This window comes from Molothrus aeneus, chromosome 1 (genome assembly GCF_037042795.1).
Source record: "Molothrus aeneus isolate 106 chromosome 1, BPBGC_Maene_1.0, whole genome shotgun sequence".
Classification (NCBI taxonomy): Eukaryota; Metazoa; Chordata; class Aves; order Passeriformes; family Icteridae; genus Molothrus; species Molothrus aeneus.
Window position 1 is genome coordinate 96,622,664 of NC_089646.1, and position 21,225 is coordinate 96,643,888.

The window sequence follows — 21,225 nt, forward strand, 5'->3', positions numbered from 1 at the left end:
CATGCCACTGAACTAGTTTACCTATATATGAACAAATCTCAAGGGTTTATTATTTTGTTGTTCTTTCACAATCCTTTTGCTTTCACAGTTGTGCAAAGTGGTAATGTATAAAATAAATTGGGATTTTGGGGTGACTTGAGGCAGGGATTGCTTCATTCTCTTGAGACAAACGTGGTTTTGCCATTGAACAATGATGTTAGCTGATCTTAGGAAGCTACCAGATCATCTCAGCAGTACAGGAGGGTAACATCAGTGAAAGTAATATTTAGTTCTTTCTTGTATGTATTACAGTTGGAAGTCCTTTTATTATATTAGAATAATATATTAAATTCATACTTTACCAGATGTTGAGACAATTAGTCTTGAATCATTACAATAGCAATTGCTTTTCTGTAACAACTTTCAGGCTAACATTCTGCTTCTTGGCTATCCACAGAAAACTGTTCTAGGATTCAATTTAAAATTAATTAAACTTGAAAATTTATTGAGGTCAATGTTAATTTGAAGATTTCACAGTGCCAATATTTTTTTTTTACATGTAAGGAATTTTTTTTTCCCAAAAACCACTGTTGGGGAAAAGGTAATAATTTAATTATGAGAGGCTATGGCTTTCATTCTAAGCAATAAATTATTTTCAAAAGAAACTTGGATATTCAGTAAATTAAGTTCCAAAAGATGACAGTGAGGTTATCTTCACTTTCAATATTGTATTAACAGTCATGAGTGCACAATTCTTTGATGAACACATCCTAACAGTTAACTGGTATGAAGATGTTAACAACATCAGTATTGAACCTTATGTAACAGCCTGTATTCAGAGAAAAAATTCTCCCTGAAAATACAGCAATAGTAACAATTTCCATCATTCTATAATTTTTTTATTTGGATTTATTCACTGAAACTGAAAAGATATGCAAAGAGAAAGAAAACATAAGGAGAAGTTAGAAAACTTCAACTTGATACAAAGGAACAAGTCTGCCATGGACCTGTGCTTTGTTATCTCCTACCTTCATTGTAGCCCAGAAAGACAGGAGTTTCTCAGAACATTGCGTTTCCGAGCTTCATGCTCATAAGAACTATCTTTTTGAATAGAACAGACTATCTTTGAATTTGTTGCACAATGAAGTCTTGAAACTGAGAATTTTAGAGATTTCAGCATCATCAGACTGGCAGAAAACTCTGCTTGACTAAAATAGTTCAGGTAACTTTTCCATTAGCTCACAATCAGACTTTTGAAAGAGCTTTGCTTCAGAAAGATAGGTTTGAGGAAGGCTAGAATGCTCACAGACTTATTTTCTTCTTGGAGTGATACAGGGCAGACAGCCAAGGAAGAAAGGCACTCTGGAAAAAAGTAAAGTATGCTTTTCAGGGGAAAGAGGCGTTTGTATTAGTGGGCACAGAAGAACTTTTGACAAACAAAAACTCCAACCAGAAACTGAACAAGACAGCTGCTGTCTCCTGATGGAAGCAGAGAGCTGGGGCAGAAGAAGAAGGGACGTATATTATTGGGAAGCAGCACTGCCAAAAATCTCTTCAGCCCAGATAGCCCCTTGGTTCCTGTGGTGTGGTCAAACACAGAAGCACCCAGTAACAGTTTAAGAAATTCAAGCCGTTTTCCTTTCTTCCTTAGTTGACAGGTGTATAACTGAAATGACATGTGAATTAAAAAATAGATGCAATGATCACATGATAATAGATGCCCTATATATTTTTCAAAGGGCTGCAGCATCTCTCCTATGAGGAAAGAATAAGAGAATTGGGATTGGTCAGCCTGGAGAAGACTGATCTAATTTTGGCCTTCCGGTACCTGAAGGGAGCCTAAAAGAAAGGTAGGAGACTTTTTACCAGGGTGTGTAATGTCAGGATGAAAAGGAATGGCTTTAAACTGAAGGAAAGAAGGTTTAGATTAGCAATTAGGAAGTTTTTTTTTTCCTTTGAGGATGGCAAGGTACTGAAACAGGTTGCTCAGAGAAGTTGTGGATGTCCCATCCCTAAAAGTGCTCAAGGCCAGGTTGGATGGGGCTCTAAGCAAACTGGTCTAGTGGAAGGTGTGGCAGGGGTGTTAAACTAGACAATCTTTTTAAGTCCTTTCCAACTCCAAAGCATTCTATGAACCTGAACTGAGAATCTGCCCTGAGGCAGAACAACTCCTATTTCCAAGTCATTCCTCAATGCAAGCAAATTGCATGTGCTAGGGAAAAATAACAGAATATTGGAATATTGTTTCCTAAGTATCAAGGACTTCCACTAGATCTTGTAGCTTTGTAAGTATTGAAGTCTTAATTGCAGAAGGTGATGTATTTCAGGCCTTGGCTGCCAAGCCCTGCTTTGGTCCCAGGGTTGCATTATTAGATATGCAGCAAGATTTCAGCATCAGGCAGTGTCTCATTCCTTCTCTTCTACCACAACTATGAAGACTGAATGTGGGGTAGAAGTAATACTGTAGGTACAAAATATCTGGCTCTGTCTGGATCATGCCAATTTTGGCATGATCATGAAAATTTAGTTCTTACTCACCTTTCACTGCTTACCATGGAAATATTTGAGGGTAAGTTTATTTTTCACCAAATTTCTGGAGTGAATAGAACAAACAAAGAAGATCATGCAGACCTAGGAACAAAACCCCTGCAAGATTTCCCAGGGGAACAACCCTCAGGGGAACAACCACACAATGTACTGAGCCTAAAGCAATACCAGCCCCAGCAGCAGGAAATAGAATGTGCTTTTCTCTTAAACAGCAAAAGCTATGAATCCTTCCTGGTTACTGTTTGAGGACTCATGTTACAGAATAAACAGAAAAGTACATATCACTGTGGACAATAAGAGCACTAATTACTTGCTACTAAGGCTGGACTTTTAGTTTGTTTGCTTTAAAAAACTCCTCAAACCAAACACACACCACTACCACACCTGGTTATAAACCAAGACCTAAGGAGCTGCTGGCACTCACTCGACTTTGAGTAGTGAATCCAAGTCCGAACTACATTGAAAACATGTGAACAATTCTGCATATCTTCTGTAACACACTGTTTATCTTCAATCTTCTGTTTTATTTGTGTGACTTCCCAGCATCAAGTGAATATATGATGAACAATACAATGTCTAAATTTTTATTTTGGAGCTACATAAGAAATATCTGGTTGCTTGAAAGGCAAGAGGCAATATATTACCTTTGAGCTACAGCTGGATAAAAGGGAGACTTTAATTATGAATTCTGTAAATTTTTAATGCAAAAAACCCAACTAAAATGATCAAAAGGTCAACTTAATATAGTATTTATGCATACCTTTCAAAAATAATATTCTAGTTATATCCTGGCAATTTTCTTTTTGTTTTGAAAACTAGAAATTAAAATAATTGGTAAACAGAAGTACTTTGAAAGTCAACTAGCAAGGATTAAAAAATACAGAATAGTTTAAAATAGTAACCATTAAAATTTAAATGTTTAAGTCAGATACCCAAATTTTACAGTGTCTCTCAGGACTTTCTTCTGTTTTAGAATGTCATTAATATATAGAAGACTCCACAAGCCTTTTTGTGAATGAAATTTTTATTTACACACTGTATCCAGAAGCAGATACATAAATCCTTATACAATTATTTTTCAAAAATGTGCAAGAAATTACTATAATTTTGTTTACAAACCAAAACACATTAAAATCAATGGACTTTGGATAATTCACTCTGTGGTGTGCTTAGTACAAATAGTGCACACCAGGTCTGAAACAGAGAAAAGTGTAAACTACAGCAATCTGGATTGCAAGTATTAACTTCATGGCACTCCATCATCACTATAAAAATTCTTTAACCCAACAGGTATTCATAAAAAATTCATTTAGAATTTTTCATTATCTGTGTAGAATTTCGATCACTCTCCAGATACAATAATGCCATATTTTTCACTTTATGAACTACCATCTAGGCCATTTTTTATTTATAAAGAATGCCTGTAATTTTTATTCTTTGCAGTCATAGAAAGATTTAAAGAAATTAAATTGGCAATCATTGATTCATCTATAACTTAGCTCAGAATTTGAAAGTTCAGTAACAGAGATATACTTCTCATCATAGCCCATATATTGCTGGTATGCTGTTTTAAATTTATAATTCCAGTATTCACACAGATGAAATGCATCAAAACAAAAGCTGCACAGATTTTACTTAGCCCAGCAGTCAATATTCACAGAAAGAAAATTGGCTTTAAAAAAATGCAAAGTCAGCTCATCTGAGAACAAAAAGTTTAATTAATAATTGCATTTCTGATCCTTCTGACAGAATTACATTTTGATAAAAAGATGGCATTCACTATGTCAACAGCAGGATAAGTGCTATATCCTTCAAATAGATCAAAGAATACACATCACTTTCAGTTGTTTATAACACTGGCTTACAAAACAAAACAAAACAAAATTAAAAAAAACAACAGAGGAAATTGTGCAAATTTATTATTTCCAAATACAAGGTATTTTTTTACTCTTCTAATTGGTAAAGCAAAGTTATGAGTAATGTCAATCATTTCAGACACTGAAAGGAGTTTTAAGTTTTATTTTTAAAACTATTTTTCCTCAATTCAATTGCATAAAAAGCATACCTTTTGAACCCTTAAACTGTTGTGCTGAATAAATAGCCATATTTCTACTCTATAAGGACCATAGTCTTGTTAGCTTTTGTTCCTAGTGTATTTACTTCCAAAGGTCCCCAAAATATCCTCCCATCATCTTTCTTTTATTTGTCAAGGACACTTTGTTCCTCTAATTTTCATGAAGCAGAAGTCAACACAAATTTTGTGGTTATTCTGAGTGCTTCTAAATTGACTCATAACTAAATGCTACTGTGTTTCTTTTATATTAATCTTTATAATAAGAAATTGTAAGTATCTTTAATATTTTCAAAGTATTTTTTCTAAGTTCATTCTCCTGCCTGGCCAGACACCTCACTATGAAAAAGTACTGTGAGGTTCTGATTAAAGAAACCTGTAAAAATAAGTAACTGTGTCTACTTACTACTGATTGAAAGTATTTGGAGCTTAGTAGAAATATCACCACCATTTTTTATTCGGAAGCAAAGTGCTCTATGGTTCTTATTTCCTAGACTTCAATCGCTTTTAAGTGTTCCTTTTGTGGTAGCTTTTTGGCAGGGGAAATGACAAAGTTAACTTGACCTGATTAAGTTCACAGATGAACAACACAGCAAGGAAGGCAATTCAAAAACTGGATAGCTGTTTTAAAACAGTTTTTTATTTAAAAAAAAATCATTTATGAGTGAACAACTGAAATTTATAAAGGCATGGGCAAGAATTTTAGCATGTGTGTTCTTGCACGTTTTTCAATTCCACAATAAGACCACGATATTATAGCTTCAAATATTTAGGTTTCAATGCAATGACTGCTAAATTAATGCATGTGGCATAGTATAAACATATGTTTAATGTATTCAATAGTGGTATTAAATGGCAACAAAAATATTTTATATACTATAATCTTTCAAAGATTCTGTAGAATGCATAGGCCCTCTAGTATGGGGAAAGAATTTTTAAAGTGAAGAAAATGCCAGAGGTTTTCTTCCAAAAGTATGCATCTGAAATCCATAAAAATGATTTTCTTTTTCCTCTCCACAGACAGAATCAGAACACTGTACCATATAATAGGTTATTGTGCCTTTTTGAATAAAGTTAGTGATCCTGATTCAGGGGAGGGGGAATGGGACATGACTGGGTAGGGGGAGAAGTCAGTAGAGGAAAAAAAAGAAAACAGAATCCTCCCTTTCATACATATATCTCCATGGCAGAGCCAACAAATCACAGGTATAGACTGCTCTAGATTATTTTATCTTTTAAGTTTAAAACTTTATCAGACTAAAGAGGAAATCCTTATTCTCCCTCCCTTAAAAGCAAAGGCAGTCTTTATCTACCTTTGATTTTCTTTTTTTATTTTTTAGTTAAACATTATGGTCAAAAAATAAATTAAAAAAATATAAATTTTGTCTATCAATTCAGGCAACCCAAGATGTAGTGCTACTGCACCACCTTGCAGCAATACTGTATTCACTTCTAAAGACTCGTTTTAGGGTACAGAAATGCTAGATTAAATAAGGAGAAGAAAATGACCCAAACAAGAAAGATGTATCAAAGATGGACTTTTTTTCTAAGGTGATCTTTACTCATTAGCCACTTCTACCAGAGATGGGGAATATGACATTTTAAAACACAAAACAGGGGGGCAGAAGCATGCAAAACAAGGCCTCTCAGCAAGGCAGAGGCAGGCCTCCTTCCCAAGCCAGCTATGACCCCTTTAGCAAGTAACTCATAAAAGTGATAAAAACATGGGAGAGAAGAAAACCAAACTAAAATAAAATGCCATGGATTAACCTTGCATGATGAAAATATTACAGTGTAGAACCTGTACTCCCCACTGAAAGTCTTTTTTTCCCTACAGAAGGTTAGAATAACTGTAAGCTTTCCAAATGCCAGAATCTTTGACAGATATCATAAACACTTACTTAATTGATTCAATATTTCATATGTCAAAACATATTTCATGACAGCAAACTGAAACGTATTCTGCGGTCACTGTATATCCAAACATCTCTTCCCAATAATTTGAAAGGCTAGGAGAATAGCACTTTAGAGATGCATTTAAACATCTTCCATATAAAATGTTATCAGTCCTGTTCCTTCCTCCTCAAAGGATATAGAAAAAAGGGGAAAATAATCCAAAGAACATTAGTGTATTACTGTACTTTCTGAAGTGAAATAAAAATGTAGAAAGATGGAAATTATAAAATTTCAAGTAGCTTGAACATAAATATGGTAGAAATCATCCTATTAAAAGTTTTACCCCATCCCCAAAATGGCTTAAAAATTTACGTTCCCATGATAACAATTCCTAGAGTCTTCCCACAAATCCAGGAAACTTCCTTCCCTTACTCTGCAAGAGTAGGCAGGAGGGAAAAGGAAAGAAAGAGGGGACCTGGTAGGTGTTCATTTATTAACTGATGGCATGATTATAAAAGGTAATATTTTACAAGACCCCAATACCACAATTTTCTTCTAGGTACTATACATTGACTTTCATAGACTGTTATTTAAAGGCCATTTTTAGAGGACAAACACTGAGACGAGAAGAAGGCTGAACCAAGCTTCTCAAACACAAAGAGTGTACAGACAGTACAAGGCTTAGGAGGAAGGCTTTTTCTTTCCCAAAGATATGCCACATAACCACGTTCTTATCACACAGCTCTGTCTATACATTGGGGCATATCTCTACAGAAATGTCTAATTACGACACTAGGAAACAGTTTTTAATTTAGATGTAAAATCAGTAATTTAGAATACCAATATGTTATTTATCCATGATCATTTTTTTTCCAGAGGTTGTTTTAAAGGAAAAAAAAATTCCATTCAACAAGTTTCATTTGACTTTTACTTATCGTTGAATACACATGAAATGTGCTTTCAATGCATAAAAATCACAGTGGATAGCAGCAAAGGACTTGGGGGAAATTAAGGAGAATTTGATCATTCACATTGTGATTAATCTGCACATTGATGAAAGATAGCTATTTCACACTTCTAAAAATAAACTTGAGATCATTCTTTCAACAAAACAAAACAAGAAAAAAAAGCCTCCCAAAATACACAAAACCCCCCAAAACAAATATAAATCCAAATGCATTACTTTTCTTTTACAGACAAAAATGAAATATTTTTATGGCAGCAAAAGATTTTGATAATAATGAAAGTCTGTAAACTGTAATTCAATCTCTTTTTGTTGTTGTTGTTCCCAAAGTGCAAGATGCAAGATTCCCGTAAGCTTTCAGTAGTGCTTTTCCTGTAAATAATCCTTCATTTTGTTTGGCAAAGGCAGTTTTTGAATCAGGTCTATTCTGGTGTACTGACGTATTACAAAACGACACAGGTACTGTAAAGAGCGCACCTGCATAAACCGGGACACTGGATTTGTCAGTCTCACTGGGTAAGTTGCAGATCCTGGCAGCCGGGATCTCGAATAGCAGAAAGCTCCATTTTCAGAGTCCCTGATTGAATGTTCAATTAAGTCAACTATAGATGTATGTCCCTCCACATCTGGCTGTTCATAAAAACTAAACCTACCATTTGAGTGTTCAATTCTAGTGTGAAGAGTTTTTCCATGGGAACGAAAACTCAAACTTAAAAGATAACGATCATCAGAACTATCTCGAACAAGAAACGAGCCATCAGGCACATTAGCTAATTTTCCCTCTGCCTCCCAGCGTGTAATGGGGCCCCAGTACCATCCTTGTTTTGCAAGCTTTTTCAGTTCTTCTGTGAGGCTTGTCACAACCATAGGACCACTGTTCTGTACAGAGTCATAAACTCTTCCAACTCCTGGGGCAGTGTTAGGATCAAAATTCAAATGGCAGCGCATACTTTCAGCCACATGGGCATCTGTGCCATTTAATCCATTGAAGTTCCTTTGGATTTGATTATTCTGCATTGGAGGTAGCAAAGGTGAGAGTGGAGGGACATCACTATGATTAACTCTTGGGCTTTGCAACATGACTCCTGTGGTACCAATCAACAAACCATTCATTGTCTGGTCCACAAAGATATCCGGTGCAACGACTACGTCCTGATCCACCTGGCTCTCATCTTCATGGAAAGCATTTCCCCCCACTTGAGAAGAAACAGTCGAAACTTCCATGGGTGAGGAACTATCCAGACAGTAACTACGTGATCCTTCCAAAGGATACATTCCCTCATCTAAAGGCACAGTATACTGAATGTAGTCCTGAGGCATTAATCCAATAACTACAGGCACATGTTCATCAATATGAAGATGCAAGTCCCCGTTCTGAGATTCCGTATTTTTTAATGCATTGGTTTGTTCCTGGAACACATTTTCTGACTGCAAGTCATGGAAGTCCTTTCGAACACCATTCAGTGCTGGACTTGGATTAGAGGAATGGACCAAGGCCTTGACTTTCACTTCCATTTTGATGCAAGTCTCTTCTGAATTTGTAGGTCGAAGTGGCCACGGAGTTGGGCTGTAATGGTGATTACGGAGGGAAGTGGATCTCAGAGGTCTTTGAGCTCGCACATCTTTGAAGGTTATTGGAGCAGATGAGGAAGAAAATGTGTCATCATCTGCAGAGCTTACAGATGGTGTGCTGCCTTTGCCTTTCTGTTTTTGTTTTGCTGAAAGCCTCCTTTTTAACGTACCCATTAAACTTTCACTTTTTGATCTATTTTTGCCTCCTTTTTCATCTTCACTATTGACTTCACAGCTAGCCAAATCTTTACCATAGCAGCTGCCAAACAAGGAGTCATCTTTTCCAAATTCACTTAATGATGGCTGCTGAACCACTACAAAGTCACTTTCATCTTTACTTTTATTTAAGTTAAAGGACTTGCGAATTGTTTTGAGACTAATTTTCTTCATTATGACAAGTTACCAAATCTGGCTGATCAGCAGTGCTTGCGGTGATGTAGCCCTAACACACGAAGAGCAGCTTCTGCTTCATTTATGTGTTTTATCCAGACTCATTTAACTTCAAGAGCCATTTCCTGGAAAGAAACAAAAAACAATTACATTCACAAAAGAAATATTTCAAAAATTATCTATACGGGTGTTCTCTTCTCCAAGCAGAATAGAAATTGCAATACTTTAACAATGGGCATCACATAAAAGTAAAAATAGGGAGATGACTTGGAAACAATCAGGATCAAAAAAGGAAACTCCTGCATCAGCCTTGGAGATTTCCACAACTTCATTCTGCTTTCAGCTCAGTAATTTTTGAAACATCCACACACCTCATATTACACTTACAGGAACATATATTGAATGCATTTATATATCATTTTCAAACACATAAACACTCCTCTCTTTCCAAGGGCTCCTAAAAATCCCCACACAAGTAACTACAGAAAATAAAACTACAGAAAACAATCTAATCAACAGAATTCCTACATGCAGGTTAAACTGTGACTGGTCCTAAAAACATGGTCTTATAAGGTTATACCTTCTCTACACAAGAAAGTTGAGTAACATTTAGAAGGTTCCATATTTATAGGAAAACTAACTGCAGGGAAAATACAGATTTTCCTTAACAGCAAAGCAACATACATTTACAGCAAGTCCCCTCCGGAACTTCTGTGAAAGAAAGGATTTCCAATCTGTTTTAGCCACAGAAAACCAAGTCATGGGCTCTTCTTGCCTAAAATTATTAGAGCTCTTCTTCCTCCAGTATTTCTGCCAAGACCTAGTGGACACAGCTGCTCGAGTTCCAGACAACTGCTCCAACCTGGCATCTTGCAGAATCAGGTACCCACAAATTTGATCTTTCTGATTCTTTTTATTCTTGATTGAGGTTTGACTGTGTTTTGGGGGGGGCTTTGGATGGGCATGGTTTGCTTTGTTTTAATTTTAGCTAGATCTTCCAAAGTAAATAGCTCTGCAAAGAGAAGGACAATGCATGAGAAAGGAGAAGACAGGGAAGTTGCTATTCGCACAGAAGTGGGTACTACAATTAGTAGTAACTGTTATTACACATACCTCCAAATACGTGCGATGTTAGCAGCACAACCTGCAGCAGCAAGCCTGGCTCCAGGCTAAGCATGGCAAGCTGAAGGAGTCTAAGAATCTTTCAAGAAATCTTCCAACCTTGATGGACTGAGGGGAAAGTAAAAGATCCCTTATATATGCACTTCCCACTTTTCTCCCAGAGTATCACAATATAAGCAAACCGAGAAAAACAGTGCAACGGACTGAAATAAGTTTTATCAACTAAACAATACCGTTTTCTTAAATAAGCATTCCAAAACTGCATAAAAGCATGGAAGGACAATGCTTACTATAACCAAAAAGCAGTCCACTGCCTATTGCTGCTGCCCAGCCCAACTTCTGTGGTCCTCAAGTACACAAAGGCTAAAGGATCATATCCAAAGCAAACTAAAAGGCAATGTGAAGCATCTACGGATTCTGAACTTCAAAACACCTTGAAAAATTTTAAGTAAAACTCTGCTGCTGGAGGCATGGACACTGCTCTATAACAAGCAGAAGTAGTAAAGATTGATTTACTTAAATTGTACCCTAGTCCTATCCTCATCAACCTATTTCAAAGACTGGGTCTGTGTCCTTGTTATAACCTGTGATGTTTCCCAAGTCCATCTTTAGAGCACATTCAGATCTTTCCATTTCATTTTCTTAATTACCACACTAAATAACACTTTCTTTTCTTTCAATGGGGAGAAACTAAAAGGTTTCTTCAGTCTCTAAACTGATTCGCTTTCTACCAGCAAAGAACAAACATGACCAAAACACTTCCTAGACAAAAGCCTAAGAATCAATTACTTGCTATAAATGAGTACTAAGACTTAACCAGAACCAGTATTTTCTGATATGTTCACTAGTTACTTTCCACTTTTAACATGATACCTGTTGTATCAGGATTCATGAAATACTAAAACCTCCAGTGACACAATGTGAACACAATCGTGAGTTACAGGTATGAATTTTCACAGGTTAAAACACTATGTTTACTTTCCTACAAGTGCAGATAAAGCGAGACTTACATGTCAATTAAAAGGAGACTCAAAATGTCATTGACTTTCTAATCCTAAACCATTTGGATTTTGCCACCTTTCCAATTTGCAGAACTCTTTTTGTCATATGTAACCAAATTAACCTACAAAATGAGTGAAAATTACAACCTCAGGATTGCATTCCTTCTCCTAAACTAACAAAGTCAGAGCATTGATTCATTTGTTCATTTGATATAATTAACTCTGCTTTTATGTATGTAGTACCAGAAGCCTGGGAATTATCACATTAGCTCCACCTGTGAAATCCAGTGCTCTCCAACTGCTTCTGACATCCAGAAGCTCATATTATTTCCACTTTTCCAGAAATCTCCCTCCCTCCTTGTGGAAGGTACTGTCTGCAGATACCAATCTCATCACTCTTATGACCAGTACCAGGACTCAAAGAAACATCAGGAAGGTGAATTAGGGCATATTTAGGTTGGATACCAGGAAAAGGTTTTTCACACTGAGGGTGGCTGGGTACTGGCTCAGGCTCTCCAGGGAAGTGGTCAGAGTACAAAGCCTGACAGAGTTCAAGAGGTGTCTGGACAGTGCTCTTAAGCACATGATGTGATTCTTGGGTTGTCCTGCACAGAGCAGGAGCTGGACTCAATTACTCTGATGGGTCCCTTCCAACTCAGTATATTCTGGATTCTATAAAATGGTTGGTTTATTATTTGTATTCTTGTAAAAACTCATGTCAAAATGTAAGAAAGGTTTGATAATAAACTGTAAAGCACATAAACAACACGCATCTATCCAGAGGCCCAGTTCACTCATTCATGAGAAGATGATAAAAATCTAGTGAGAGTCCAGGTCAAAGCTCTTCAAAGTAAACCGAACACACTCACATCATGAGAGCAAGTCTCTAAATAAGTTGTCCATATGAGACCCGCCCTATGATACCTCCTACACCCGTCCTGTGATACCTCCTATATTTTATCCAGGGTGGGAGAAAAATACACCCTGAAGTCAGACACCCAAATTGATCCCAATACATCTTCTTCGCATGTACTTAAAGAGCACCAGCTAATTCTGCATTGCATATCAATGTGTTTAAAAACACTACATAAACAGCCCTCAATAGATGATACACTCATATGTTTGCAAGTATAGAATTCATTGCAGTCTTCATCTAATAGAGCTGGAGCAGAAGAGGCCAGGCATACACCCCTTCCTGGAATACATTAAAATGAATTATGCAACTTCACAACCCTCAGCACAGCAACAGCTTCACTTGTATTTTGCAAGAATTACGGCGTGACTGAAGCTTCCCACCGATGTGCTCTTCCAGTGCCATCTGCTGTACAGTGAATTAGACAGCCTAACAAGAGACAATTCTAGAAATTCTTCTGGCAGATATTTGCAACTATAAACAGACTCGAACTCCACCAATGTATTCCCAAAGCCTGTTGACTATATGTGCAGAAACACCTGGAACACACAGACTGATAATGAGAGATTAATTGAATCCAGAAAGAAATGAGATCTTAATGCACAGAATAATGTGGATTAATGAAATTCAAATTTATGAACTTTCATCACAAATTCTGCATCTCAGAATTTTTAATAGTATGCAGGTTAACAAAATACAAGCCAGGTCTCTGGATGAAAACTACCAAATTACTACCCAGTAAACACCATGTCCCCTTTTGCACATAAAAATATGTGCAATGAAATGCAAAAAATATGCGTAATGAAAACTAAATTTGTACACCTCACTTGGAGGAAGAGCAACATTTCACATACAAACATGAAATTACTAGTGAACATAATTAGGGCTAAAAGTTTACTTTACAGGCTGCTTCTTAGAAACCTGAAAAGCAGGCCATGCAATGGTATATTAATTATTATGGTGGCCAACACTGATGTATGAAAAATTATGGAAGTTTTAAATATATATCAATTATTGCAAATCCAGTTTGCGTATTCCAACATTTCAGTGTAGTTTCAGTTTGATGGTACAAAATGGTTTCAGTAGATTGGAATCACATAGCTAACTCAAAGCAGTGTTTGCAAAAGTACACCAACAAAAAAGTCTGATTATAGTCTGTCTTTATTAATTTCTGATCTTTTTCACACTTGTATGTTAGTCATACTCATTTCCCAAGACAAATACTATAAACAATGCTGCCAAAATACACTACAATAGAAATAAACCAGGAATAACTTTAAGGAGTTAGGACAGAAAACATCATACTGGAAACATACAGCAAAATACAACTCATGTTTGAACACAGAATTGTCCTTAAAAAGTTTAATTTAAAAGTCATCACAAAAATGACTTCAAATTATTAGTCAATGCTACTTCAGAAAACTTTTCTAAAATAAATGTTAATTTGCTTATTTATTTCCATAAAGTGAAACAGTTGAGCATTGATTTTTTTTTAACCCACATCATCCTGCATCATTCCTGAAAAGTCTGTCTTTCGCTTAAAAATATATAATCGTTATTCTTCTACTGGATCATCATAAGACTTACATAATTTACAATTTCAATTTATCGAATTCTAGCAAAATTATTTATATGAGGAAAATAACTAAAAATACCTCAAAAGTTTCTGCATTCCTAGGCATGACAACCGCTAGGGTCTCATTACTGTCAGATAATGAAGCCTATTCTAATCTGCAGAAGTATAAGTTCTCATTCCCCTGCTTTCCCCAAATTGTCACTGAAATATAGTCACACATTCTTTGGAAGAGCATGTCAAAAACAGCATCTTAAGGAAATGAAGATTTCAAGTGCTGTTTTTTGAAAATTCATAAGTGTCTACATCTTCTCCAAAGTTAGTAGATCTATTAATATGAATTGTTAAGAAGTTGGTCTCCATACCCATTCCCATCAACTTTACTTCAATACTGAAGTCTGTATCATTGGAATTTTTTCTTCAAACCAGTATACACAATATTGACTCGAGGTATTTCCTGCTATGTACTTAGAGTTTCAAGCTATAAGAGTACAAAAACTACACACAAGATATTAATTAAAGAGAGATTCAAACACCATTTGTTTCTAAAAGAACATACATACTACAAGGCAACTTTTGGCTTTTCCTCTATACATGCCATAAGCACACTGAAGATGGTGAGGTTTTTTCCCTTCACTGATCTTCAAGTAAATTCCTACATTATACTTCTTTTCAGTAAGAAGAATCTTTAAATGAAGTAATCTAAATCCCATTGCACACTCTTATACCTTGAAAACAAGAAAAAAAGGTAAATGGTTTTAGTAGTGGCTTCCTTGCTAATGGATGAACACTCCCCTAATATGATCACAAATTCTATAAAAGCCCTTCTGACTTGCATGCCTGCTTTCCTTGTGAGCTCAAGGCTCAGATGTACAACTTCACATAAAATCAGAACAAGGAAAAAACAGATGAGAAGCTCATCTAACAGTACATTACACTTATAACCATTCAAGAGTAGTTAAAGCCTCCTATTTTTACACTAACTAATCAAACACCAGAACCATGAGTTATTCACCACAAATTTAAACTTCTATCCTCTATGACTGGAGCAGCTGAGGAAAATACGGTCAATCTCTCTACAGGGCAATGTAATTGAACAGGTTTTATACAGATTATAATTTAAAACCAACCAACCAACAGTAAGTTGTGTCATTTAGTCATATCATCTCTCGTATTTTTTTTTCCTCCTTTTACAGAACTTAAACATAAAACAGTCCATGTGCACTACTGTTCCAACACAGGATAGGGTAACCCTAATCACTACCAACCTTTAGCAGAGAATAACCAAGGTACACCTTTGGTAATACGTAGAAAAGTGGGGTAAATTAATAATAAAACTTGACACAATTAAATTTTTCTTTGTCACTTCTGATTATGGTAATTGAAAGTATGTAAAACCAGGAACAAAGCCACTGGAAAAGCCCAAATACCTTGACTTCTTTTTCCTGGCCTGCTGTTGAAAAAGAATGCCCTTTAACATTTAGATTTCCTTGGGTTTTTTTTTTCATTTTCTTTGTTTTAACAATATTTAATCCATGAGTGCTTGCAGTAGGTCCTGTTCCTTCCCATATTTGGTTGCAGAATGGAATATTTCTATCTGATTGGTGATTTTCCTCTAGGGAGTAACTTAAGGGTGTTAAATGGCATCTCTATTATGGTTCGTATGTGTATATACAAACTTGTAACTATAATAATTTCATCACTACAACAGCCAAACCCAGTTACTAATATTAACAGACCTTAGCCAAGGTTACATCTCTGTCACCCAAGGATGGCTGGCTGGGATCTGTATCTGCTCCTGAGCTACCATGGGCACACTAACATGGGGGTGTTAAACTGAAGTCAGTACCAGTTGTTATCGGCTCAAGAACACACACAACATCATGACACCAGAGCTGCTGTTGGAGGAGGAAACTCCAGGGAAGCTGGGTGGATGACAGCCAGAAACCACTTGAGCCATTCCTGCTAGATCTCTCACAAACTGAGAATCAGCACCCAAATAGGGAAATAAGCAGACGGTACTTTGCATACATTTACTAAAAGACAACACAAGTACCACCTTTCATCACTTTCTTTTGCAAATATATGATAATAAACCATACTGCTAACAAATTGTTTCAAGAATGTGGAAAGATTACCAGGAAAATGCAACCATAATTTGGCTCTAAGATCCTGATTAACAGCAAGGGGAAAAGGAGCAAAAAAAAAAAAAAAAATAACCCAGCAGTTCTATGTATGCCAAGGTGCTGAAAAAGAGAAAAGAACATTTTTGATGACTCAAATGGGAGAATTCACTAAAGAAACTTGATGTGTTCACATGTTTCACATGCAGGAAACCCCATCCATTGACTCCAAATAAACTTTTGCTTTTAGTTTTCACATAGCTGTGCAGAAGCAGATGAAGAGTGAGAATAATGCTCAGTCAGGCTCTGTTTTCATTTCTTACTATTTTACCAGAATGCAGCAGCCAGCCTTGTAGCAGACTGTCTGTCAGCAAAAATTAAGTAGTTTCATAAGCAAAGGTTTGACTTCCCGGGAGATAATGCATGAGAATTCCTTTCCAACTAAGGGTCCATCCCCCACCTCATCCTGACAGAAGATTACACCAAAATGTTTCCCCTCCATTGTAAGGTATGGGGAAGCCTCAACTTGATAATGAGGATTTATGGTTATCCAAGATATGCAATCCTCTTAAACCATAACACAGTTATGTTAGGAGTCTGAAAAGCTGCAAAACTATAATGCTCTACAAACCAGCATTTCATTTTACAATACAGACCAACATCACATTCTGTAAAAGGAATCAATTTTGAAACATTTTTGCTCTAAGATGGCAAGGAACAGATTCTATGCCTACATATTTGAGACCAACATAAGTGTTTGAAATTAATATCATGAAAATGAAAGGAAGAACAGGAAAAACACAGTAAAAACAAAATAAAATTGCATTTCTGCACTTATATTCATTGAGAAGTATGCATAAATGTCTAAATACTGGAATGTATGTTGAAAAAAACATAATATATGTAATTGTATGGGTGCAGGTAGTAAAACCCAATGCAGTTTGGTTTCTGAATCCTCCATTATGCATTTCCAAACATAATTTTAGAAATGCTATCCATCCGTTCAAAGCATATGCCAGAAAGACAGAAATAATAAAGCAGATCATTGTCTCAAATTGAGTTTTTGTGGTCAGCAATAATCTGACCACTCTTCATGTTAGTGACAAAATAATATAATTGTGAGAAACACTTTTCCAGCTCTTCCCGAAAAAGGAAAGAAAACACTCAGCAGACATGCAGCAGCTAAATAGGATCACTTCACGTTGACTTATATCAATTTTGGTTTCGCTTTCAAAGTTCAGGCTGGTGTTTCTACAGCAAGCACAGAAACACTGTTACTGTGTACAGCTTCCAAAACATGAACCAAGACAGCTGAAAATGGCCTGCTGCAAAAAAAAATATTTTGACGAGGAGACATTAAACAGGTACCATGAATGATCTTTTCCTACTGTGTTATCAGAACATTCATTCAACTTCTTAGGCCAAACATCTGTCACCAAAGAACTCCACAGTACAAGGGGCATGTACCAAATGGGCAATATAGAAATACACCACTCAGTTAACACCCAATGCTACATTACACATTTGTTTCCTGCTTCCAGGGGAAAAAAATCACTAGGAAAAAAAAAAGGGAAGACATTGCAAGGAGAAAGAGGAAAATACAGGAAAAGTAATAGAAATAGAAAGAGAAACCTCATGCCATATGGTACCAATACAGAGATGATAATTCTAGGAGGTATTGAAAAACATCTGGAGGACAACTCAGTCATTGGTCACAGCCAGAACGCTGTGTCATGAGAGGAAAGTCCTGCTTGTCAAACCTGATTTCCCTTTATGACAAGGTAACCCACCTAGGTGATCAAAGGAAGCAAACTGATATTATCTTTTTGGATTTCAGTACTTTTTGGTACTGTCACAGGATCCTTCTGGACAAAACGTCCAGCACACAGCTGGATAAACACAGCATGGGATTGGTGAGCAACTGGCTCACGAGTCGGGCACAAAGGGTTGTAGTGAATAAGGTGACATCAGACTGTGACCTCTCACCAGTGGGGCTCTGCAGGGCTCCATCCTCAGCCCTGTGCTTCTTTCAACGTCTTTATAAATGACTTGGACACAGAACTGGAAGAGATACTGAGCAAGTTTGCAGATGACACAAAATTGGGAGGAGCAGAGAGGTCCTGCAGAGAGACCTTGAAAAGTTAGAGGGCTGGGCAATCACCAACCATTCAAGTTTAACAAGGGCAAGTGCCCAATTCTGCACCGGGGATGGGGCAATCCCAAATGTACAGACAGACTGGGGAATGAGATGCTGCAAAGCAGTGCCACAGAAAGGGAACAGGGGGTCCTGGTCGATGGCAAGTTGAACCTGAGTCAGCAGTGCCCTGGCAGCCAGGAGGGCCAAGCCTGTCCTGGGGGGCATCAGGCACAGCATCACCAAATGGGCAAGGGAAGGGATTGTCCCACTCTGCTCTGAGTTGGGGGAAGCATCACCCCACATTGAGTCCCTTCCAACTCAAAATATTCTGTGATTCATGTTTCTATTGAAAATTATATTGGTTTGTACAGCATCACTACATAGGTCACTATACTACAAATTTTTAAATATTGTCATTTTCCTTAAATTACGAGTTGTTAATTTGTTATAGTCTTTTTTTTTTTTTTGCTTCTGCCGGTCCCAGTCACCTAATATGAAAATAAAGACAGATGAAGTAATTTTAAATTACTATAGCACCAAGCAAGCATGACTGATAGTTCTGCTTTCTTTGGGGCAACAGGGGGATACTCTCTTCTTGAGGAGCAAAAATGAGAAAACAACATATCAGAAAAGCTATGAAGTCACATTCACAAGGGAAAAAACAAACCCAAAACAAACAAACCCCAAAACAAAGTTAAACATAACTTTTAAACACCTCACTTGCCACACTATCTAGCCAACAGGTGGCTTCATAGCCCATGTTTGTAAAACAAGTATCTTCACCAGTAAGTGGTAAACTGCTCACCTTTCCACTTACATTTGTCATTTATGCTTAACTGATGGACAACCAGGACCATATGTAATTGGCCTTTATTTCCAAAAATAACATCCACCTGGCATCAAAGATATTAAAAAAAAAAAAGAAAAAAAATCTGCACAAATTAGCTCCAGGTAATACAATTCCTTTCAAAATATCCAGATACAAAAAAAACCCCAACCTTTTAAAAAGTATGCCAAAAACATAGTACTTAAATTCTTCAAGCAATAATTCAAATGTAGTAATCTAATGTATTCCAGCAGGAACAAAAGAAACGTTGTTAAACTCTAAAGATAAATATATTTTATAGCAATCTGTCTACCAAATACACAAGCTGAAACAAAGGCACCTGAAAAAGCTTTCAGGATAGCAACTGGCTTTATAATTCACTACACAGAAAAAGAGGATTCTGTTTTTTTGCCATATGCAGCACAGTCATGTTCTGCAACTGGAGAACATGTAATTGCAGGAAGACTCATTTTCTGATTTTTCAGCTCTTCTAGAAGGCCAGAGCAAACAGCAATACACTGCAGCCTTACACTGTCTTGTACCATTCTGCCTTGGATCTCATGACTGATGCTGACACCAAATTAACCTCCCCAGTACAGTTTTTCATTGAGACTGAATGACCCTTGGAATTTGTATGACCAGGTAGAATCTCCAATGCTTTTACTGCTATCACCCCCACCTGCCTCCATCAGGCCATTTTCAATAAGAATAAAAGCCTTCTTTCCTTAGAAGATAACACTATCCTCTCAATTCAAGCTAAGATGCAGCAATTCTTTGAGACAGTTAACCGTCAACATAAGTGGAAGGATTAAATGAACTCATTTATGGTCTGAGGGGAAAGAACACAGTGCCTTGATTAAAGAGAAATAAAAGTGGAAAGATCTTCCACAACATCTGTACAGAGTTCACACATGCAGAGAAATCTCCAAGCATGCTGAGGAGGAAGCAGCTAATAAGCACAGTCCCCAGAATCACAGAGAAAAAAGGACTGACCTCTGTTTTGGGACTTCCTTCACTAAATTATCAGAGAAATACAACGTATTTGCTACACGGATGTCACAAAGGTTCTACCCTTCCCCTCCAGACCATATAAAAATGTTTACTGTAAATACTGGATACTCCTTACCTTGCATCAAGGCATCTAGTTGCCATACAACTCAGATTTGATAAGTTTTCAACCTGCAGACTCCTGCCTCTATGGCTTTCCTTTTTTATGCACATTAAATCAGTTCATATCTTTAAGCTTGGAAAATTCTAACAGAATACAAACACCAACAACTGATATCATTCATGTGTTCATTGTGAAAGAAAAGTAATTTTGTGAAATTATCATAGATTTAATTCAATTTTTTTTAACTAAAGACAGCAACATTTTTTCCAAAGCAATAACCAATTGTGTTACTACAATACATGTATAACATATGCATAATTTGAAAGTGTATGCGTCCTTTCAGTAAAACTCATTGAAAAGAGAAATATTCAGTGAACTATGAAAGACCTGGGATGAAAAGGCATTGCCTACATTTAAACAATAAGTATATTTAGTCAACCAAGGTCATTCTAATCCCTGCAATACCAACAAATACATAAAATACTGCAATAGAGTGTCTCACATAAAGTAAGAGGCTTCCTTTCAAGAAGCCAAGTTCCCTAGTCACTTCTCAAAAGTTCAAGAAAAAAAAAGCTCAAGAGTTAAACTCACATTCAGAGACTATTGTTTGTTTTAGCATTACTTCCCACAGAAAGAAAACTCAACCATGCAAGGTTTCTGTGTATGCCCTGAAGTTCCACGAGGGCTGCCCAACCAAGTTTTATCAAATAAGCAGAAAGGCAGTGTCCCAGCTAGGAGAGCAACCATGGCAAAAATTCATATATTCTTACATATACAAAAATCCAAGGGTATTTCTAAACACAGGAAAAGGTTTCTCTGGTACTCCAAAGTATTTTGAAAACCAAGGAGAAAAGTGACATGAAACATCTCCATTTCTCAAGAGAGACGATGTTCACAAAAACTGTTTCATTGTACCATAAAAATGTTTACCTCTGACCTTAAAGATACCACCCACATTCACTAGAAGTATAAGTATTTTGTTACTGTGAATGGTTTTTCA

The 21,225-nt window shown here is 36.6% G+C and overlaps 1 protein-coding gene across 2 annotated transcripts in view; it reads right to left on the reverse strand.

The window, feature by feature from the left end:
• Positions 1-3,532: 3,532 nt before the first annotated feature.
• The window catches only part of SOCS6 (suppressor of cytokine signaling 6), a 28,361-nt gene continuing 10,668 nt past the window's right edge, over positions 3,533-21,225 (reverse strand). Inside the window, exons 3-4 of one of the 2 annotated variants that reach the window (XM_066561181.1) lie at positions 10,533-10,649; positions 3,533-9,544 (exon numbers count right to left, since the gene is read on the reverse strand). In XM_066561181.1, coding sequence (XP_066417278.1) covers positions 7,815-9,419 — 1,605 coding nt within the window. In that variant the 5' untranslated portion in view covers positions 9,420-9,544; positions 10,533-10,649 and the 3' untranslated portion in view covers positions 3,533-7,814. The remainder of the gene's footprint in view (positions 9,545-10,532; positions 10,650-21,225) is intronic. The other variant, XM_066561193.1, reaches the window with a different exon arrangement.